The 23,832-nt window shown below is 42.7% G+C and overlaps 1 protein-coding gene across 1 annotated transcript in view; it reads right to left on the bottom strand.

Annotated features, from left to right (window-relative positions):
• Positions 1-23,832, bottom strand: part of LOC111218511 (unconventional myosin-X-like) — a 55,028-nt gene that overhangs the window by 13,287 nt on the left and 17,909 nt on the right. Inside the window, exons 3-21 of the mRNA XM_022740846.1 lie at positions 19,179-19,337; positions 17,902-18,089; positions 17,593-17,727; positions 16,674-16,798; positions 16,543-16,556; positions 16,334-16,418; positions 15,668-15,774; positions 15,255-15,384; positions 14,075-14,193; positions 11,297-11,443; positions 9,861-9,961; positions 9,377-9,443; positions 8,676-8,768; positions 7,881-7,949; positions 5,700-5,782; positions 5,476-5,584; positions 4,362-4,446; positions 2,309-2,429; positions 2,014-2,128 (exon numbers count right to left, since the gene is read on the bottom strand). Of these exons, the coding sequence (XP_022596567.1) occupies positions 2,014-2,128; positions 2,309-2,429; positions 4,362-4,446; positions 5,476-5,584; positions 5,700-5,782; positions 7,881-7,949; positions 8,676-8,768; positions 9,377-9,443; positions 9,861-9,961; positions 11,297-11,443; positions 14,075-14,193; positions 15,255-15,384; positions 15,668-15,774; positions 16,334-16,418; positions 16,543-16,556; positions 16,674-16,798; positions 17,593-17,727; positions 17,902-18,089; positions 19,179-19,337 (2,052 nt within the window). The remainder of the gene's footprint in view (positions 1-2,013; positions 2,129-2,308; positions 2,430-4,361; positions 4,447-5,475; positions 5,585-5,699; positions 5,783-7,880; positions 7,950-8,675; positions 8,769-9,376; positions 9,444-9,860; positions 9,962-11,296; positions 11,444-14,074; positions 14,194-15,254; positions 15,385-15,667; positions 15,775-16,333; positions 16,419-16,542; positions 16,557-16,673; positions 16,799-17,592; positions 17,728-17,901; positions 18,090-19,178; positions 19,338-23,832) is intronic.

Below are 23,832 nucleotides of genomic sequence, written 5' to 3'. Positions count from 1 at the left end.
TGGCTCACAAACACACACACAGACACACACACACAACACACCATCCGTGCAACGTGACCCAAGCCCCTAATTCTGGGCACACACTTCCTCTGCACACAATCGGCACATATATAATTACACACAGATTGTTTCTCCAAAGGAAATGTAGACCCCTTCTGTCTCTCAGCCCCTTTTACGCAACCCACACTACATTTCTCTGAGCCCAGAAATACTGTGCCGCCATCAACAACACAAGCATACGCACAGAATGACACATTCTCAGCCTCTCTGTACATTTCTGGCCTGGTCTCTTTCTCCTTCTCTTTCGCTGTAAAGTGGAGCAGTCGTTAGGACAGAGTCAGCCAAAGGTCAAAGTGCTGACCCTGGAAGCATAATGAAGTTTAAACCACACAGAGGAAAAATGATTTCCACCTCTGAAGTCAGTAACACACTGTGACTCCAGTGATTTACACTGTGTGCATGTGTGACAAATTTAATATACACAGGCATGTGCATATTAGCTTTTATGCACCAGTTACAGTATGTATTCGTTAAGAACCGACATGTGGTTCAAATGAAACTTTTTCGGTCTCAACGTATATTTCACTCTGCCATGTGTGCTGCTGACACTATTCATAGTGCGGCAACTAAACAACGTATTACAAGAAAGCAGTCCGAAAGGGAACCAACAAATTTGAAATGTCTCGGTGATTTTACAGCCTCGCAGGGACCACAACTTAGAGGGGGAAGTAACAGTGGGACAAATGTGGATTTAGCTGATTTCAAGAAAGCCCATAACCAAAAAAAAAAGAAAAAAAGAAAAAAAGAAAACTGTTTTATTTATATCCTCTCTCTCGGCTTCGTAGAGACCATTTCTGCTGAGTCTGACATGAAGCAAAGAGGTTTTGCTGTCCAGATCAAACAAGTCATTAAAGGTTAATCATTCAATGAGAGCGCAGAAGAGAAAAAGAGAGGGCTTTCCGCGGGGGGAGGTGATAATTGTTTGAAATAAAGCACCAGAGAGAGAAAAAGCGAGAGATAAGCATCGCTGAGAGCTGTATTGCAACAGATGGAGATCATAACCCTATAATACAGTAACTTTCCTAAGACGAATGCACGAGATGTGACTTTCCTCTAACCTCTGCTCAGCTGCAACGTCTCATCACTGTAGGCCGCCTCCACATCACTCGCCGGGAGTTTAGTTTATTAAATCAACAGCTCGGTGAGTGTCAAGAGGCTAACACTCTTCCAGCTACAGAAAGGCTGCCTCAGGATTACTGTAAGCCCCCGCACTGGGTTACAGTTACAGTAACAGTTGTTGGTGTCAGGGTTTTTAGGAGTAGCCATGTAACTCTGTGGTTGCCAACAGGAGAGCAGTAGATTGACCACAACCGGCCAGAAAAATCTTTGGGACATGAGTCACAGTGGGGGCCGTCCAAACTGTGGCACACATTAACAGCTTGGGAATGACAGCAGCTTGATTTTTGAGAAAGTCTGTCCCACGCGACCCGAAATGGAACCAATCTGCTCTCAAGATTACATCCTTATGAAAATCATGTGTATGCTATGAATATTTTTTTTAAAAATTAAGCTTAAAAGCAGCGGCGTCCTGTTGAGTGATTGCAGAGTCCATCTCACAGGAAAATATAAAACAGGATATTTCACCTGATTCCTTCAGCCTTCCCGTCTGTGCTCCTGCCTGCTTGGAGCCTGAAACTCTATCCTGTCCGAGCGCATGCAGTCTGCACTTGTATTAACCACACTGTGGGGACAAACATCTGTACACACAGTCGCATTACGGGGGCTCACCTCCCAATCTGGAGACTGAAAGCTGACCGGCACAAAGTAAAACATTACATTTTAAGGTTAAGAGCTAACGGGTGGGGCTGGGTTGGGGTAGTGGTTATGGTTACTTTAAGTATCCAAAGCATGAATGTAAGTCAATGCAGCATCCTTCTAAGTGACAAAAACATGTTTGGGCATGTGTGTGTGTGTGTGTGTGTGTGTGTGTGTGTGTCTGTGCGTGTGCCCCACCTTTGTCTTCCCCAGTTGCCACTCTTTCTTGGCTCTGTCATGGAGTATGAGCAGCTCAGAGCAGCTCTGCTTCTCATCGTCTGAGTGGATTTTGCTCTTCAGGATCATCTTGTACCTTTGGAAACACATACACACATACACGCACAAACACACACACACACCAGCACAAACACACATACAGTATTTACAAACCTTTCAATGCAAAAACACCTAATCTTTTTAACACTCGTGTGGCTTTTTAATCGAGCTGTTTTTTCTATGTAGTTTTCTATGTGTTTGTTCATATTTTGCCGACCTGCTGTAGAAGTCCTTGAAGGTTCTGCGAACAGGAAACCCAGCCCTGCGGATCTTCACTGTTTCCAGCATCCCAGAGTATCTCAGCTGGTTAAGTACGACATCAGGATCAAACTGGTTGGCTTTCTGTAGACGACAGACAACAAAACAGCATGAAACTGCAAACACTAAAACATGAAGAGCTCCCTCTTGTAAATTGATAAAGAATCATGTCATTTTTCTGCAGTAGCACAACACTGAAGGCTGATCTGCATACAGGCTTTGTTCAGCAGTGATGTTTTAGAGACTAAGTATGTGTTCCCTAAATACAACCAGCCTTACCCCACTATCTGCAGGTAAACACAATCCCACACTGTGGAGCCCACATAGCTATTCAAATGATCTTACTGCTGAGTCAAGTTAAAGTTGAACTAAAAAGTAAATTACCATGGCGAGCACTATCATTTTACATTAACAATCAGGTTACTGCAAAGAAAACACACTCCAACACAGAGAAACCTGAACAGTGTTGAGCAAGACCTTGCCAACCAGGAAGGCCTTTTTTTCTGGAAGAATCGGCTGCATTGTTCACAGCTTTGTGTTACCAACGGTCCTCAAGCCTGCTTATTATAGAGGATCTGTGATGTCTGCCGCCTTACACCTCTACACAGGCTGCCTGATCGCTCAGGAGGGCCACACGAAGGCCATTGTCACCCAGAGGGCACGCAGTGCTGGTTAAGCCCCACACAGGACCACAGCATTCCCCAATGTGTCAATCTAATAACAGGCTAATGCTACTATGCATGGAAACAGACATACTTGGACACAAAGGGTACTTGCACACTTGCATGTGTTCATGTTCATAATAAAGCACACACACATGCACATGCACCCCTCTGAGCTCTGAACTCTGCTCTTCAGCAGACGATTTGGGCAGCTGAAAGAGGTACGGCATGTTGATTTGTTCGAGTGAAAACAAGCCGACCCTTCCCTCAGTGACATTTATTCCAAGGAGAGCGGGTGTGTGCAAATCACACAAATACATAAGTAAGTGTGTGCGTGTGCGTGTGTGTGTTTGCATGCATGCAATCATGTCAAAGAACTGCGCATGCAATCCTGTCATTCTGCAGGATTAACAGAGGCACGGCTTGTTCCGTCTTGACCAGATGAAGACAGGTGAGCGAATGTGAGGCAGAGCCAATCAGAGCAAGGGGACAGATACTGGGGGGAAAAAAAGGCAGAGAAAAGGAGACGGGAGCAGAGAAAGAGGCTGAGAGAAACGGCAGTGCGGCTTCCATGCTAATAAGTAAGTGAGAAGGTGTGGAATGACGCATAGGGAGTGGGTGGTAAGGAGCAGAGAGATGAGGACAATCACCACACTGTGTACATTAATAAGTAACAGTAAGATTTTTGAGAGGAGCCAATTTACTCTGTCATGCAGGAAATAAGGAAACAGAGTATAAATATACTCAAAAAGATCCAATGTCAAGAATTAGGATAAAAGTGGTGATTTTGAAAGGGTTTGCTGTAATGTGGTTAAGAGTAGTTGAGGAATAGATGCCTAGTAAATAAATGTCCCACTGTGGTCTTATCTTGGCATTCCACTGATGCAGCCAGATCAGTAGAGCATCAGCCAAGCCGCTGCAGCTGGAGCGGCCAACAGTGACCTCTGACCTTTGGTAAAGGGGCTTAAGTGGTAGGAATGTGCTGGTACACAGCCCTTTTATTTGAGGAAGCACAATGAGAGTCTTTGCACCAAAGCATGAGAGCAATATCAGTTTATTAGTAACGAAAATTTGCAGCATGAAAAAAAAAAAAAAAAGAGCAGCTACTTATCAAGTGGAGCATTTATATGACTTTGCAGTAATGAGTGTCATTACACTGTAAAATTATTTTCTTCTTAGCAGGAGTCATAAGAGCACAGAAACAGCAAGACTAAATATTAGCTCTGAGCAATGGGAGCTATGAATAGCACCAAGGAGGTTTAACTCTGCAGGCGCTGACCTTGACAAGACCTGGCAGGGTTTCTGACATTTTTTTTTTTTTTTTTTTTTGTGCAATGAAATTTGCATGACCTACCTTGTCCATGTTTGGTTTGATGCAACGTACAAAAAAGGGGTTGGAGGCACTTAGTGTGGCCATCAGGGAATGGAGAGAGTCCTGAAACACATCAGCAGCAACAGATGAGAAACTGGCTCTTCAGTCCAAAGATATCCCTTCATGTCTGTTGAATTATGCTAACAGTTAGTTTACTTTGAAAAGGACTGACATGAACTAAGTGGACTGTGTGCTTCTCACTTTGTGGACAATAATACAATAAACACAAGTCAACAAAAACTTAGAAATCTAGACACTCGCTTTGCTGTGCTTTGTCTACAACATATGTGTTTATACGGCTCATTTTAGAAGAAGCTGCCTAAGTAAAAGTACCGATACAATGATGTAAAAACACTCCATTGCAGGCATTAATTAATATGTTACATAAGTACAAGTGTGCATTATGAGCAAAGTATTATTTGCCAAAATGTATTCAAAAATGTATTTAAAGTATCAAAATAAAGTAATGAAGTAAAAGTACTTTGTGACCGTACATTTCTTTCATGGTATTAGTCAGCCCACATTTAGCTCAAAAGACACACGTGTACAAATACACACTACGAGGACCCTTGCACCTCGCAGGCTATGTCAGCCTCGCTCTCCTCGCTGCCTCAGACAGTCTGTCTCCAGCGAGGCCTGGCCTGGCAGAGCTGAGCGTGATTGGCCCCTGGTTGGCCCCTCTCTGCCCAGCCATCAACCCTAATCCCCTGGCTTTAGGAACTGTAGGCCAGGGCAGCCTGCCAAATCCTCCCCTTCTCCTTCTCTCCACACTGCACTTAGGACATGCTAAGCTAAAACCCCCCTCCCCCCGCCCCCCAAGCCTGGCTCACAACCACATATTTCATACATCCCATCAGCCCGTAACAGACAGCATTCTCCTTCCTGCTCTGTCTCTCCATGATTTCTATCCTCTCTTTTTTTCTTCTCTGAGCCCCCGCGCTCACATTCATCATGCCAAACCTAATGTTAAGGGTTAAGTGATCATCATATGCAGCGGCACATGGGAGACAATTAACTCGTTGTCTGTGTGACGACACAATCATGGGCATGGAGCGGAGAGTGATATTTAGGCCACAGAAGCTTCAATCTCACCCTGAACTGAGAGCTGACGGTGGGCTTGCGTCTGGCTGTGCCCATCTTCAGGGTCTCATCTCCATTCCTGCTCCCGACACGCTCGAAGAGGTCGTAGATAAAGTCAAGCCTGCAGGCACACACAGGCACAGAGCAGGGCGTGTGATTGCAGAGACACTTGCATATGAGGTGAATCATGCCAGGTGTGTGTTCAGTGTGCAGAGGAGAAAGTGCGAAACAATCACCTGCTGTCTTTCAGAATAAACAAGATGTCGTCTCTGAAGGTGTCTCTGTTCTTCTCCAGGATCCCTCGCACATCATAAAGCACCTACACAGGTGAAAACAAAGAATTAAGTAAGAGTGTTTACTATTAGGATAAGGTGAGAAATAAAAAGTGGTTTTGTTTACAATTCTTATGGCTGTTTTTTGAAATATGAATATTGGATTAGCTTTTGTTTTATATGCGTTTTCCCACACTTCAACACAGTAGGTGATGTATGGGAGTATGAAGGAACAGTGTAAGGTATATAGTAATAGTGAAGCTTAATTTAGAAGATCTTTGGCTTTATACAGTATTGCAATTGATTTAGATATTTAAGCCCTGACATAATTTATATGTAGCTTCCATCATAAATTATTCTCTATTATTACTCCAAGAGTTTTACTGCTCTCAGAAGTCAAAATGATTAAAACTTTAAAGTCAATTATCATATCATAAATAAAGTATCATTATAGACCCATAACGTAAATGATAGGAGGTTTAGGGTCCAGTACAGATTGAACATTGATGTCTTCAAATGATGGATGACTAACTTCGAAATGAAGCTCATTAATAAATCCATATCTATCCTGGGGGATCATTATCCAGACTGCATAATTAACATTTTTACATGAGAACATTCACACATACAGTATGTGTACACAGTGTGACATGAAAGGGACTGTAAATGCGTGTTTAAGGCTCAGTGCGAACAAAGATGATGGGGGGGGGGGCGTCGCTGTCCTCTTCAAGTAGAGCAGAGCGCCTGTGTGTTAATGCAGTCACCTGTTGAGTTCTGTTCAGCCTTCGTCTTAGCAACATGGCATTCCTCCGCTCGCCCTGAACCACAGTAATGCACTCTGAGTTCGCGCTGAGTGTGTTCACCGGTGTGCGCTCATGCGTGTATACACAAAGTACAGCGCCTATAAAATGTTTCATGCAGGAAAACATTTGCTGAGTAATAATATGATCTATCTGTGTCTGTATCCAAACACAAGCCCATTTTTGGACGTGTGCACACACGAGCTTGTATTCACAGCTGTGTGTGTATACCATAATCCAATAACAACCCCCATCGCCAAGCCTTGAGGCTCACGGTGAGCCGTGAGAACTAAATGTGACGACATATGTATTTATAAATCACAGACACACTAATTACACTGCATTCCTCTCTCATTGGAAAAAGGTTGTACAAAAAGCTATATCTCTCTCTCCCTCTCCCTCTCTCTCTCTCTCTCTCTCTCTGTCAGTTTCAGGTTTGTGAACTAGGATGGTCTCATGATGCCACAGAGAAAAGGGTGTGTCAAGGACAATTACACACAGTTTGAGGGCCTGCTTTGAGAAACATACATTTTTATTAGTTACCCATGAGTTAACAAGGTGTGTTTTTTTGTTTGCACATTCATGTCTGACAATGGCAGACTTAACTCAAACTAACTGCATCTCTCCGACACTGCACAGATAATCAAATCTATGGGAGAATTCTACGACTCCCCCACTAAACTCACGGCACCGTTTCAGATAACAGTGGGAGCTTTCAGAGAGGCGACTAAACTCTTCAGAGAGGCACACTGGACACACACACAGACAGAGAGAGAGAGAGAGAGAGAGAGAGAGAGAGAGAGAGAGAGAGAGCGAGTGAGAACAACTGGCTGGCCTGCCTGTCCTCTCTGGACCAAGTCATTACCATAGACAGCCATGCCAGGCTTGTGACTGAGCTGCCACACTCACACTGAGGAGACCTTGTCTAAGGCAGGCTTCATAAGGCCATTCTTTATCAAAGCAAATCTTTCTACTCTCTCCCGCCCCACACCCTACCCCTCCCGCTTTATCCACTCTCCGTGTTTGCGCTTCTTTCCTGATTTCTTTTGCCTTCCTGTGCACTTCCCTCATGTAAGTAAAGGAAGGAGAGGATGAGAGAGAAGCGGTTTCTCCTGACTCAGGAAAAAGACAGTGGAGGAGGAGGGGTGTGGCATCGACATCCTGGGGCAGATTTTGGCAAAGAAGACCCTACAGGCCATCCAATAACTACCTCACTTCCCCAATTTACTCAGTCAGGGAGAAAAAGGAACCTGGTTTTGCTCTGTGTGTGTGTGTGTGTGTGTGTGTGTGTGTGTGTGTGTGTGTGTGTGTGTGTGTGTGTGTGTGTGTGCGTGCTGTTAATGACCTCTCCAGCATAGTGCTTGATGCCAAACTGGTGGTCAGTCACTCGGGGCTTCACATAGTATAGGTTTGTCTGAGGAGAAAGAACAAGGAGACCACTCACAGTTAGAAATGCTGTTCATGTCTACTTAATGAGTTATAATCTCATCAAGTAGAGTACATCGTGCATTGAGTCCTCTGATAATTTTCCAGAGCCTTTGTTGACTTTTTTTCCAGACCAACAATCTCATATTCAAAAATAAATCATTTGCAATACAATTAATGACAATAGTTTCACTGTTAAAAAAGACATATCATGTTAATAATACTGAGTCTGTTGATATCTGTCTATTGATGTGACTAAATATTAAACCTTTGGCTAAATATTAAAACTGATATAACACAGAGAAAGAAAGGAAGAGGTCAGGTGGTTTTCTGGGTCTCACTCTAACTCTGTTTTTTCCGTCAGCCATGGAAATACCTGTTGGGTTTTCTGAGGACACTCTTTTCTCCTGCACACAATGCCGATCAGGCCCGGAGAATGGCTGATCACATTTCAGCATTGTTATGTTTGCATGTGAGAGTGCTCGGGGGGAGGCGTGTACAAGTGCAGACGTTCATTGCGTTCAACGCAACAGGTGATTCATCAGACAGGAGAAAAAGTTTAACTCTTTGAGGCCGTCTGAGCTGGTGGGTGGTGAAGGCATTTCCCCAAGGAGCTTTGGTGAGGGGATAGGGATCATTTTTATGACTTTGCGAGTGTCTGCCTGGGATGGATAGGGTGTGTATGTGAGTTTTCATGTGTGGGGTGTGGACTCACTGCATGTCGGCTGTGTAATTTCTCCAGAAGGGTATAGTCTGTGCCTTTGGGGAAGCGACTCTCCTCATTGATAAGAGCCAACATGCCCAGTTTCTAAAGGGGAAACAGACAGAGGAGCAAAGAGGGTGAAACACACCGTAGTCATGATTGAACTAGTTATAATCCTACTGGGACACATCTGGTAGCTTTTAGTATAACAATACATCCAGGAAACAGCATAGTAATTCATTCAGTTTTCTCTTTTATTTAGAAAGAGAGGGTTCACTGAGCAGGCACGTTATTCGGCAGCAACAATTTATTTTACATTCCTACATGTACATAAAGTCACACTAATTAACAGCAATCATCTAATAGAGGGCCACTTAGCCAAATCACAAGTCTATCAGCAATAAAGTGGTTATAGTGTAGTATTTTTGCTTCCCTCAAACTTTCCAAGTTTGTGATTTTGACCTAGAAAGCTCACCTCTGCAGAGGCTCAAATTGGCTTCATGCTTCATCTCAGCCATACCTCTAACCGCCGACTGGTGTGCATTACTGTGCACACAACATGCAAAATGAGACTATATAATGATAGACTGGGAGATGGGGGTCAGTGTAAGAGTCACAGTTTGGCGTCTGGGTCAGCAGCACTCTGGCTGGCTGGCGGTTCGCGGTCGGTCCTGGTGGTGACTTTGCTCTCTCAGGGCCTGACTGTCTGTTACCTTCTCTATGAGATCCAGACACTCTGCGTTATCCATCCAGTCTATGGCCTCCCACTGGATCCCCTCCCTGTGAAGACAAGCGTGTGCGCACACACACACACACACACACACACACACACACACACACACACACACACACACACACACACACATACACCATGTATATATATATAAATATAAACAACTAGGAAGACACAATGGCTGTATTGTTCAGAATGAACATGTGATGAAATGAGCCATGTCCAGGCTGTTGGCCCATTATACAAGAAAACAACTGTCTGGGGGAGAATCTGAGCTGATTCCAAACCTCTGGCAGTTTGCCTGTATCGCCCTGAGCAGACCCAACCCCCACCCCTATCTATCTGTGGGACAGTCACTAGAACATGCAAATCCTTGTTTTATTTTCTATGTATCCACCAGCATACAAGCCTGATGTGCAGAAATGGATGTCTCCAACTGTTCTAGACATATCAAACATCTTTACCTGTTGTATTCCAGCTGCTCCAGTGAGAAGATGTGTTTGTTGAAATACTCTTGGAGTTTCTCGTTGGCATAGTTGATATTAAACTGTTCAAAACGGTTCACCTACAGGACAAGAGAATTGTTTGGTTTTGTAACTATCTGTTCTGTAACCAACAGCAAGCACAACAAGATAAAAGCATGTATAACCCTTTCAAAATCATTTAAGTATGAAAAGGACGTGACCTTAGATGAGAGCCTCAGCTGGAAAAAGTTAGATTTAATCACTGAGTTAATCTGTTTGTCCAATTTAAAATCACTGTTCATTATCACTCCCAGATTTTTTACAGTGGGTTTTACATATGGTTCCAGGGAACACAGGTCCATATGAGAGGCATCACAGGCACCACTGGGTCCAAATTTCAGGACCTCACTTTTACTCTCATTAAAGTTTAAAAAAACTGAAGGCCATCCAAGCTTCGATGTCCCTGAGACAGTCCAACAATGGTTTTGAAGAGTTTGCATCTTTCTGTTTAAAGGCAGATAAATATGAGTATCATCTACATAACAGTGCAACAAGATGCCATGTTTTCTAAAAATTGACCCTAAGGAGGCCATGTAAAGATAAAATAGGACGGGCCCGAGAATTGAACCCTGGGGAATGCTCCAGACAAGAGATGAGGATACTGTGGTCCTACTGTGTCAAATGCAGCTGTCTAAAATGGCAGAAACCAGTCTTGAACACCTTAACAATGTGACATATATCTAAAACACTACAACAACTTTTTCCAATATTTTTGAAAGACACAGGAGTATGGAAATTGGTCTAAAACTGTAGGTGACTGAGGTGTCCAGATTGAATTTTTTTGAGCAAAGGTTGCACTACTGCATGCTTAAACCTGGTGCAACACCTGAAGCGACATGGCTGCTCAGATTTATTCAGATGTTTGGTACAATAGTCTAAAAAATCTCTTTAAAAAGGCGGCAGGGAGGGGTCAAGGTCTGTGGGACAAGCTTAGGATTTCATATGAGCAATCATTTCCTTTACAAGAGAAAGAGACACAGGCTCAAACTGGTTAAAAACAGCAGAGCAAGTGACAGTGATGGATCCTTTAAAATGTCAAAAGACACCTGCAACTTGTCTCTATTCCACTTGTGTTCAGCTCTCCTGCATTCTCGTCTGACAGCACGAGTAGTGTCATGTACAGACAGTCCACCTTTCTCCACAGGGCAAAAAACACTGAAATCATAATGCCTTAATCTGAATAAAGCTGGAGTTTAAATCAGGTCATGTTTCAGGACAGCAGCTTGTACAGTTTAGCGGTTGAAGGATTTTTAGAATTCTCTCACTCCATCAGCTGCATCAGGTTTTTTATACAGCTCTCTGACCAGTGCCATCCTCTGTTACACTTGACAATGTAACATCAACAACAAGTTGACAACAAGATGACTTTCTTTCACCTCAAAGTTCTCAAAGCCGAAGATGTCCAGGATGCCGATGGACTTGAAGTTGTCTTTTCCTTTAATCTTCTGGTTAATCCTCATTATGATCCAGGAGAAACACTGAGAGTAAAGCGCCATGGCAACCGAGTCCCGCGAGTCCACTGCCTGCAAATCATGACATGAAGAGATGAGGGTTACCATGGATACCAAGTCAGGCATAAATAATAAGAGAGAGGAAACTTTGCAGACTCAACACACAGTATATTACCATATACATTTCATCAATTCTACCAGATGACGGTAAAAATAATGAGAGGTTTGATGGTTTGGTGTGTGTGTGTGTGTGTGTGTGTGTGTGTGAGGCCACAGAGTCTGTAAAAAAATAGAGGTTTGGAGACAAAGGTGTGTTATGTCAGTGTCTGTCTGCAGGTAAGACGCTGTCTGTTTTCACAACAGACAGCGTCCTTTATCACCTACATATCTCAGGAGTGACGCACTGCAGGCAGTATTTGTCATGTTACAAAATCCAGTGAAAACAAAGGCAAATCAAAATATTATGTAAACATGTTTTCGTAGATATTTTTTTTAATACCCTGCACAACGACACGACACCTACTCTATATCACCTAAGGCCAAACAGCTCACCAGAGATAAACAGACAGAGGCAGTGACTTGAACATTTCAATGTTATGCAACTTCCCTGTTAAAATAGTATTGCACATATACATCCATCCATCAATTAGCATTACAGCTTATCCTTTGAGGGTACCCCACTCTCGCCTAATGTTATGTCGCGATGAGATACAAAGAAAAACAACCATTCACACTCACGCCTACAAGGCAATTTAGAGTCGCCAGTCACCCTAACCTTTGGACTGTGGGAGGAAGCTGAAGGCGCGAGGAGGATATGCAAACTCTACGCAGAAAGGTCAGAATCCAGAACCTTCTGGTTATGAGGCGATAGAGCTAATCACTGTTCCAATGCACCACCGTGCCGTATACATTTATTTATTTATTTATTTATTTTATTATCATATATAATTTGCACATTACTGTATCTTAACTCGTTTCTTACAGCACAAACGATTGTTAGACAATTCAACATTATCAGAGAAAAAACTGAATCTGCTGATGAAGACAGTGGGATGTGGTCAGAAGTTTCCAAGTTTCCAGGGTTGAGAAAGAACTGTCAAATTCAGCTTCTAAGCCAAAATGGATGCAAAGTCCAAAAGGTGCTTAAAACAAATGAAAGTTTGAACATTTACAGATCTGTAAAAGCAAACTCAAACTGCTAAGGAATACCACGTGATACGATTGAGAACAACTTCAGTGGACTTAGTGTTGTGATTGTTTTGTCAACTATCATAACTCGAGACATTACTTTTCTGATTGACGAGGTGCCTCTAAATCCACTCCAAAAACACATTTAAAAAAAATCTATTTCTAATCACCGTTTGACCCAGCTATGATTTTCTCCAGCTGCCACGAAGTCGGCCTCTCAGCCAGACACCATCTGTGTACGTACATAAAAAGCTTGAGCTTGCCAGCTACACTTCCTCCACAGGCATTGTGCTTGAATTGAAAACAAAACAAGAGTGTGGCGGTGTGTACTGTATTTGGGGCAACAATGCTCCTGGGCTTTTGGGTAATCCATCATACCCAGTCACCTCTTGCAACTAGCGGGTGTGAACAGAGTGCTGGTGGCTCCAGGATCTCCGTCACAGGGGTGAGAAGAATGGCTGTTTGTCCAGGATTTAGTGTAGGGGAGGGAGGCGGAGGGGGGAGGGAGGAGGGGAGGGGGCTACTGCAAGCAGTCGTGGGGTGGGTGACCCCTGGCCACTGTGAGAAGAAGCCATTCTTACCGACTCCAGGACTGGAATAATGAACTCTATTAAGAGACAAGCTGCTTCAAAGGCCAGGCAGAACAAGCAGCAGCAGGGTGACAGCACAAGGTCTTTGTCCGGTGATGAAAAGCGTTCTTGTGACTTTCGTGTCCCTGTGATAATAGTAAAGGTCCATTCTGCATATTCGCTGACATTTATGCATATGAGTGGGCCGAAAGCTTGAGCTCAGCCAAAAAGGATTGTGTCATGCATCAGAATGTTCTTGTGGCATATGGTGAAAAGGATAACACATGCAGACGAAGACTTGTGAAATATTCACATTAATTAGAGACAACAGCAAGAACATTTGAAGCAGAGAGAGAGAGAGAGAGAGAGAGAGAGAGAGAGAGAGAGAGAGAGAGAGAGAGAGAGAGAGAGGGAGAGAGAGAGAGAGAGAGACACATGAGTGAGTTATTGGGCCAGCGTCTTTGGGTGTCTGGCTGCGCTGCCTCCAGAGGAGAAGACTCTCGCTTCAGCCCCAGTCATTGGCTCTATTGTGCTTTTGACTCAGATCACTATCATGATGGCTTTATTGTGCCAGGAATCTGGCAGACAAAAAGCAGGAAATGGCTGGGAGTCACGCAAGGGATCTGGAGAGGCATGTGGGGGAGAGCGCCGGAGAAAGGCTGTGTGTGTCACCAGGACAGGGGAGGGAGAGGAGTGAGGATGGGGGGGTGGGGATGGGGGGGTGGGGGGGTGTGTGTGTGGGGGTTGGTGGGTGGAGTTTACAAACAGGCATCTACTGTATGTTTCAGTGTCTTGACGGTGAAAACCTCTGGACGATCCCTAGCACCTAATATATTAGGCTGAAATCTGGGTAATAAGAGAAAGAAGGCAGGATTGTTGTGTGTTGGCTGTATGATTCTTTCATGAGCAGTGGAGGAGGAGGAAGTGGGTTCAGATGCATTGTTACCTGCTCCACAGTGAGGGGTGAGCAGATCTCCTCTCCTCTGAGGATCATGGAGCGCTGGGTTAAGACCTCTGACAGCTGGAAGGAGTCCAGGCCGAGCAGTTCACTCACATTACTGACCACTGAAACACACACAGACATAGATATACACTTCCACAATGTATGACAAACACAGAGCGCAGACAGTTCAGGTGACGCCTATTGATGTTAAACAACAGATGTGACATACAGACTGTGATCCTATACAGTCTATAGGAAACTCCAATCTGTTGACTTCTGCAGTCACTGTAGTTCAGTGGTTCTTTGGAAAAGAGGTCAGACACAGCGAACAAAGGAGCCTTGAGCTCATGTTACAGCCTGTTCAGTGCTCTGTCTGCGAGTACAATGTCAATCAAACTCAGGGGCATGAGGAAAACTGCAGAGTGGTCCAACATCAGTGGTGAATTTATTATCTGCTTTAGAAAACAGAGGTTTCCTACAATAAATTCCAGCAGAAACAACTGGTTGTTTTAACCGGGCTTAACCACTTAAAGCCACATGTTCCAAGTTTTCCACTTTCACAGCATTAAACTTTGATAAAACATTTTTTTTCAACTGTTTGATAAACATCACCTACATTTGGGATCTGTCTGGTCCAGAGCTTGCATGGATTTTAAGTTAGTAAGGTTCACCAAAAAGCTCATGAGGTTGAAAAGGTTGGCTGCTTGTTTGTCCTGATGCCAAAGGAGAACTTGTTTGGTAAGCAGTGTAATCCTTTTCCCAATGATTTCCTAATTTAGCACTCGATTACAAACAGGAACCTCAACTGCTCAGTTTAAAGCTGAGTAAATTTTCATTCATTATTCATTTAATATTGGAATTGGAATTCACATGTTCATCTAACCTGCTGTGTGCCGACCTGAAAGACTGTGTATGAAGTGCAAAGCGAGTGAGTGTAGTCTCTATTTGACCTCTATACTTATATACCAAATTACATAATTCTTTCTAGAAAATGATTAAGACATTACTCAAAAAATCACAGATATGAAGCATTCCCAGAAGTTCCTATTGTCACTTATATGTGTGCATCAAAGTTTGAACATTGTGCTGCAGATTGAAGATGTGTGCAACACTTTTTTCAAGATCATTCTAACTGTGTAAGTAGAGCTGTTGTATATTATTACACATTGTTATATATACATACCCCCTTTTGAAGTGATCTGAGCTCCACCAGCAGTCATGAACTCAATGTTGCCCATCTGGAGGACAGCAGACAGCAACTTGAACACATCTCTGATCTCCTCCTCTGTGAATTCCATCACTTTCAAAGCCTCCTGCAACACAACACAGACACAGTTAGACAACATGTCAGACAAAACTCTAAAACCATGTGAGAGTAGGTGAACTTTTACTTTAACTTTTGCTTTGCGTTATAAAACAACACCGTTTAGAATTTGCCTCCAAAGCCAACACAATCAATATATCATGTTTCCCCCAGGTTTAACTTTGTGGAGGATATGTCTCCGTCTTGTACAATACGCTCTTGATGAAGGGTTATGGCGCCCTCTGGAGGTAAAACAAACACAAATATCTAGTGCTACTTCCTCTTCTTCTTACCATCACACAGTCAAAGAGCTGCTTGTCATCCAGACTGCTGTCCTTCACACAGCCTGACTGGCTCAGGTAGTGATATGACTCAGGACCTTCAGACAGTAAGTACATGTCTGCAACACAGAGAAATGCAGACATTAACAATGACCGAAAGAACATTTAAGCCCGATAGTGCAAAAAAAATAATAACATACACAACCAATTCTTCTGTATAACCTTGGTAGAGCCTTTACTTTGTGTTACTCGTCTCTTACTATAGCCTACAAAGCAACAATGCTGACCATCTAACAGTCCATCATGTGGCCTATAGATTTAGAGCTAGCTGGTAGAGCTACAGATAAATGTTTCAAAAGGAAGTAAGAACCTCAAAAAGTAACATTAGCTCCCATTTGTTCACATTGTTTTAGGGTAGCTTTTCATTATTTTTGTGTATATTTGATTATCTAAAGTAAACTCACACCTGGCTTCCTACCATTTAGGATTATTCACCATTTAGCTCTGGAGCTGCTTGAAGAACATATTTTAATCATTTTGACACAAAGTTGGCGACCTGCTATTACTATTGGGGGCATAGAGTTTCTTAAGTTGTTGGTACCCTTGTAACCCCTTACTCTGGTGGCTATAGTTGGTCAAGAACGTTGAGCGTCCCTTTAGACTCTGCCAAAAACAAACCTCTGTGGTCTTTGTCAGCCCCTGCTAACAGCGCGTAGAAGATGTGGTAGTTTCTCTCTCCGGGATTCTGTCGAACCACACGGTTCTAGGAAAGAGAAAGAGAGGATGGTTAGAGGAAAATGTATTTTAATACTTTGGATTTTGCTGATGAATCTGGTACAACATATTACATGTTGGCAACTGAACGTTTAAAATCTGCACAAACTTACTTTTTCCAGCAAATCTGATTAATCATCGTCAAGGAGAACAATGAGAACTTTCAGTAACCGTGTCCTCTGGACCAGATGCTACAGAGATCTTATGTCTTTACAGAATATATTAGTGAACTTTTGAAGGATACAGTCGATGATGCAGCCTCCATGAATGTTCCCATTTTGGGAAAAGTGGAGCTGGATGAACTTCCCAAAGCGACTGGAGTTATTGTTGTACACAGTCTTAGCGTTCCCAAATGCTTCCATGATGGGGCTGGAGAGAGAGAGGAGGTCAAGACAATCAAATAATCTTCTGTTTGTTCCTCTGCCAAGGAACCTTTGAAATGTATCCAGCAACTGCCTATAATGCTTTCTACTCTGATGCAGATGTGGATCCAGATGCAGATTTAACATTTCTTAAAATTTTCAACAGCCTTGATAGAAGTATGCACCCTAACACTATTATCTAGTTTCTCATGTTTTATACCTCCAGACTGAGCCAACTGTGTCAGTGACTAAAACATATTGGATATGTGAATGAAATCTAGCACATAAGGGATTCCTCTCTGATCAGTACTGTGGGTTGCCACAAAGAGACGCAAACCAAATAAATACTTTTTGTTCAATCCTTAAATTCTGTGGTTTTTAAATGTTTGCAACCCACAATGGTCTAAATTGTGTTTTAGAGGTTTCTCCATCCTGCCAATAATGCAATTTTGGTGGAGCCCTTATCAATCACTGGAAAGAAATCAATTTCATTATCACAAGGATGACATCAAATACTGAGTTAAACTAATCTTATTGACATTACTCAAATGTGGTTAGGACCGTGCCTTGGTGAGTTCATGGTGCAGGACAGACAGGACAACACAACATACTCATAAAGTCATATTGAAATAAACAAAATAATGAATATAAAAGCTGACAACAAAATATATCTGAAAGGGCCAAATATTCATGATTCAGAGCAAATGCAAAATATCACAAATAATAACAAGGAAAACATGTTTATTACTCTTCAACTTTTAAAATCATTCTTCAGAAAAGACAATTCAAACTATAACAGACCTGCTCTGGACAAGGGCCTGCTCCACCCTGGTGGTCCTCTCCGACGGAGGAGCACCTGCTGAGTTTTGACTCATCACGGAGAGAAACTTCAGCAGCAGCTTGGTGCTCTCTGTCTTCCCAGCACCACTCTCCCCACTGAAGACGCAACATGCACAGTCAGACAGGGAGAAGAGAGAATTTGGGGGAAAATGCCACATAAAATTCAAATTAAACGCAACATTCAGGGGAACTATGTGGCAATCAAATATCTGAAAGGGCTCGTAACTTAATCCATACTGAACGGCCTCTTATTTTCTCCTCAGTTCTCACCTGATGAGAACGCACTGACTGTCGTGCCTCTTCCACAGGCAGCGGTAACACTCATTGGCCACAGCGAAGATATGAGGAGGCAGCTCCCCCATCTGGTGTTTGCTGTACAAATCCACTGCAGTGCCGTCGTACAGTCCTGCTATCTGCTTGTAGGGATTTACCGCTGCCAGGATAGAACCTATGTTAGTCTGAAGGAAATGTAAAAAACAGACACGAGGGTGAGGGAGAAAAGGGAAAGGAGGATAAAAAAAAAGGAAGGAAGGCAAAGAAGATTAGCAGTGAAAGATGACAAAGAAAAAATGCTTTTAATCCATTACCAAACACGGTACAAACATTTAACCTTTGTATGAGAGCTGTCGCACAATTACTTAACAATATCAGTTCTGCAGATTCACCCAGTTTCCTGTCTCCTTCCTCTGACACGTTACCTGTAGTCACTAATACTCTAACTACTTAACTACTGCGCATGGCCTAATTTGCACTGAGGGTGGTAGTATTTTAGGATCCGTTTCTCCTGCGCGGGCAATGCGCTTTGGGGAAAAGTGCCTCACAAAAGTGTGTTTGTGGGTCATCATAACGTTCTGTGATGCTGTGTAGACAGACCGGGTGCAACCTCTGGGATGAGATTAGGAGATAGGATTTCCAAAAACATAGTTACCATGTGTCTGTGGGCAGTGATTATTTTAATAAAGCCCAGATAGAGTTTCAAGGGAACGTCAGCGGACTTCAGTCATGAAAATAATCCTGGGTATGAGAGTGGGTCAAACCAACATATCTGAGATCTGATATTCTTAAAGGAAAAACACAGCTCTTAATTTACAATTTCTTATTTCACTATGGTTTGAGGTTCACTGTTATCTGCATCATTTCGGTTTAAGTTAGTGATAATGTGTATTTCCTGGAACATCCAAACTTGTTTTATTCAGTGGTGACTGTGTACATGCAGTGGAGAGAGTGAGTACACTAGAAATTAAGCATTTTTTTCTTTTTCTCATGAGGAAGTGCGGGTCATGCTCCTTACTCAAAACACAACATCATATCTTACTGCTTCATTGCACTTGCCTAAAATCAAAAAACTTAAAAATGAACTTTGCTGCTGATGTTTGTGTGATGGTTGGAGATTTGTTATACCCTGAAATCTCAGTCGAGCCACGCTGCACATCCTAGTTCCCAGAAATAAGAAAAATACACCCCTGCACAACACAACAGACCCACAGAGGCCAGGTACATCACGGTGGTGAAATATGCTCACAGACTGAGACAGTGCGGTGCCTTACGTAGATGTTGTCTTTCTGGTAGCGCAGAAAGAGGTTGTGCATGATGGCGGCTTCATGCAGCTCTGCCAGTGTTGACATGTCCTCTACTCCGTGGACACTGCTGGGGTGCATCGGGTAGACCGTCTCTCTGTTCAGCTCTGCCTTCTGTAGGTAGAACACCTGCAACAACAACACACACACACACACACACACACACACACACACACACACACACACACACACACACACACACACACACACATCCAAACAGTTCCCGGTTTGATTCATTGAAATTTCAATTAACTGATTAATTGACATTTCAGGACCACAATGCACTGCTGTCAAGGTTAAGTGCACAGTACATAACTTAACTTAGATGATGCAATAACCTCCTGAACACTTCCACTATCTCCTGTCACAGGTAACAAAGGCAGCCGACACCCAGAAGCTCCAGGGTTTGAACAGCCCTTATGCAGAAGTGGAGCAGGAGGACAAGTTTACACACATGCGAATCAGACTGCTGGCACAACATCTGTCTCCCACTCTGACCGTAGCACGTGAATGCACGGATGACAGGCAGATTCAAGAGAAGATACAGGAATGACCGAGGTTAAAATGACAGACTTGATGTGTTCCTGCCTGTGCCTGCCGTCAGCATACCTGTACGGCAGCCAGAGAACACCTGTCTGACACATGCCCGGACCGCTCTCAGAGATTTGTTCGGTTACACTTTTCACTCTCTGTACGATGAATCTATCGCATGTCACATTTCTGCAACGAGGCCAATTAGATGTGGTAGTGGTGAAGTAAATGTGATGACTGGAGATGTCCTTGTCTCGACTTTCAAGGCCCATTTTTAGATGTGAAATGGATCGAAAGGGAGAGGGAAAGAGACAGAGAGAGAGAGACAGACAGACAGAGAGAGAGAGAGAGAGAGACAGAGAGAAGATTTACAGGAATCTCTCCAGTGACAGTGAAGCAGAAAAACAGTTCCACAAACCAACAGAGACAGACCCTCTGGTTATCAGAACTCTAATGGACGAGACGTGAGATAAGAGAACAGACAGACTACAACTGTGTTGGTCACTTGATGGGAAGCAGTGTGTAGATCAATACTGATGGACAAGGGGCTGGGGTTGCGGCGTCCCAGCGCATTACTGCTGGCTCTTCTGGCATATTCAATTGTGTCCGTTCCAGAGAGCTGCTGAGTCAGCACAGAGGGCCTGCTGGGGCTCTGTGGGAGCTGCTGATTGAGGGTAGACAAAGGTTTAAAAGGGTTTAATTGATTATTTGAAGGTGCAACTAATAAATCTGAGGTTTTCCTTTTTGTATTGGACAAGTACTGTTTTGAAATGGAGCCCTTAATGCAGTGGAGTTGAGCCGAGGTGAAAGATGTTAAAACGCGCCGTAAAGCTGAGGGTAACTGATAATTCTCTGTGGGTTCTCACTACTAAGTGACACCCTTACACACAGTCATTTGACCTATTGTTAATATTGAAATATTGATTGGTGTAGCTTTAACAAAGTCAGTGGCTTCACAAAAAAGCCTTAAGACCTTCCATTACCGTCTTTGTTGTTAAATCATAGACAGTGCGGCACCAAATCTGTTTTGTATTATGAAATCTCCTCTTTTAGTACACTTATCCAAATACAGGTATTTAATAGGAAACATACACACTACAGATAAATACAGAGGATATGAGTCAGCTGCATGAAGATATGACTGAAGAAACCATCCTCTATGTAATAATGTATCTATGTCTCATCCTACACATTATAGATGTGTAGCATGTCCATTTCAGCTATAGATGGCCGATAGAGAATGGGCGTACACTGAGACATAAGCACAATAACAATGCAGTCCACAGTGGGTTGCTGCATATTTTCGTGGTATTAGAGTTTGTGAAAGGCTGACGACTTTGGGGAGAGAAGCAGCACGAGCGGTGATGTCATCCATCGAGCAGGAGCTTGCAGATTTACAGCCAGATGTCCTTAAACATTTGGCTTTAACTCCACCCTCTCCTCTCTGGCTAACTGGCCTGGATTCACCAGACAGAGCCAAACTGACTAATAAATCACACAGGCTTTTCTCTTGTTTCACATCCTTAATCAGCATTATCATTTTATGTTCAATTACATCAGTCACTTAATGTGATTGATATCATTATCCACACCTGGGCACAGCATTGCCGTTGACTTATACAGGATAATATACTGATTATCATATATGTGGATGAAAAGGGACAAGAATGTGCTGCAAACCAGGAAGTATCACCCGCTCTCGGATCTGAGTTCATTTTCTGCTGACACTGATGGAGAGACGCTGTGTCCAACATCCAATCAAATAAACCACAGATATCTGGGCTACGTCTTCTGCGCGTGTTAGCATTCTTTACATTCCCAAAGCACAAGTTCAAAGTTGCACTGAGGTGGTTGGAAGTGAAGATAATACGGGATAACAAACAACTGGGAGAGGCTGCGGGACAAGATTAAATTCTCAATTTCACCTCAAGTTTCACAGCTGCTTCAGCCAAACACAACATGAGCTGTGAGCTTGGAAAGCACCATCACCACCTCCTCTAGAAATATATATATATACCCCAAAGGAGAGGGGTTGTTTGTTCATATTTTCGAGTGTATGCATCTATAGGCGTGGGTGCAGATTCGCTATGCGTTTGTCTGTCTCTGCATCATATGGTATGACCTTTGTTTTTGATCTTCCTCAGATAACTAACTGTTCAGATTTCACAGCATGAGCCTCAGGGACTTTTTTCAGAGATACTCAGGAGAAAACTGGAACTGGAGTTTCCAGCATCAAAAGAGGTTTCACATTCCTCTGTTTTGCCCATATGTGTCCTTTTATTGCTTGGTTTCATTGTTGGTTTCATTCCTGTGAGATAAGTCACTGAGCTCTGTCTTTGTAGCCAAAGCAGTTCTTATCAATATCTATTCATCTTCTCATAAATTTGTTTCCAGATAATTGCCTGACTAAACAACATCCTGTTTATACAGCTAAAGGGAATCTAAGATTAAACACGAGTGCAGATGAGGTCTAGACTTATACTTCTTATTGTTTCCACTTCAATCTGGATGAGGTGCAATAATGGTCTTAGTGCCCATTATAACTATCAGACATACTGGAACATTTGCCCTGTGGGAGCTGTGAAGCAGTCAGCCTCTGCCCCATGTGATGCTACCAAAAACACTCCAACCACGGCTTGACTAATCCAACCCAGTGATGTAACACTGTGTGTCCACTGTTAATTGATTTTCAACTTCCAAAAGACAAATTAGATCACAGTTTGAATCAATGAATTTGCTCTGGGTTCATAATCAAAATTCATCAACCAAATCAAATTTATTTGGAGCACAAATTTGTTTTAATTAAAGTCATTATTTCCTTCCTGGTCGTGATTTCAGTCGGTGCATGTCAGACAATTATCACAATTCACATGGGGAACACAGCATCATCAATGTTAATGATATGAGCGCTGTAATGGTGGCCGGAGCTACAACAACATGCAACAACATGTGACTTGTGATTGATTAGTGAAAATGTTCACTGTAAAAAAAAAAAAAAAAAAAATCAATCCTTTCCAGATGGAGCCGGGTGTTGACACTATAGTTACGCTACACAGGTCAAGAGGCTGCACACAAAACAGAAAAAAAAAAAACACCAGACGTCTCAGTGTTGATTGAAACTATTGAGTTCGAAAACCCACCGAATCTTACACAGCTGTCCAATCCACTCCAAAAGATGTACACTGGACAGAGGGTGTGTCCTGGATAACTTGTGTTAATTTTAATCTATTATCTTTTGTATATTTTGTTCTTCATAACAGAAGTCAACAGACAAATAGTAAATAGAGGTATACAGTATTCTGTCCAAAGAGACATTTCAAAGATTAAATAGAGAATAAAATATTCAATGTAGTAAAATATTCCCAGCAAACAATTAGAATAGATCATCAATGTATTATTGATCAATGCAAAAATCTTTGACAATAATTTTAACAATCAATTTTATAGTTTAAAAAAAATCCATCCATTCTCTGGTTCTCCAGTGTGAGGATTTGCTGCTTTTCCTTGTGACAGTAAATGACAGCGATATAGGTTTTAGACTGATGGTCAGACAAAACAAGCAAAGTCTCACTGAAATGATACAGACTAAATAGTGGGAGCAGTTTTTTCTGATGATGATGTCATAGTATCCGTCTGAATTTTAAAACTTTCTTGCAGCTGTAACGTTCCTTCCTTTTGTTTCCACCTCACCGAAACCACACCCTGCTGCTGCTTTGTTCACCCAGCTCTGCTGAATATTCACATATAGGCGGGGTCAGGCTCAGTGACTCAGAGGACTTATGCTATACTGGGGCATTTATTCAGGCCTTTAGAAATAGCACATGGGCAGAAACAAAATCACAGGCTTGTGGACACAAACACAGTTTTGTTTATCACTGTCTGTTTGTGCCTCCCTCTCGTTTTCTTTTTTCTTTTTTTTCCACTCTGTCTGACTCTCTCTCTGTCTTACAGTGAATCCATCTGTTGAAGGGGGATCCCGCCCAGACCTGGGGGGATATGAGGGGGAGCAGAGGGGGTTAGGCTTATTAACGGGTGAAAACTGTGCGGAAAAAAAACATAACAGAGAGAGAATTTCACATCACAACCAGCTCAA

This window comes from Seriola dumerili, unplaced genomic scaffold (genome assembly GCF_002260705.1).
Source record: "Seriola dumerili isolate Sdu_G_001 unplaced genomic scaffold, Sdu_1.0 BDQW01000052.1, whole genome shotgun sequence".
In the NCBI taxonomy this organism is placed as follows: Eukaryota; Metazoa; Chordata; class Actinopteri; order Carangiformes; family Carangidae; genus Seriola; species Seriola dumerili.
Note: the sequence above shows the minus strand (reverse complement) of the source record. Positions and strands in the feature narration are given on the sequence as shown.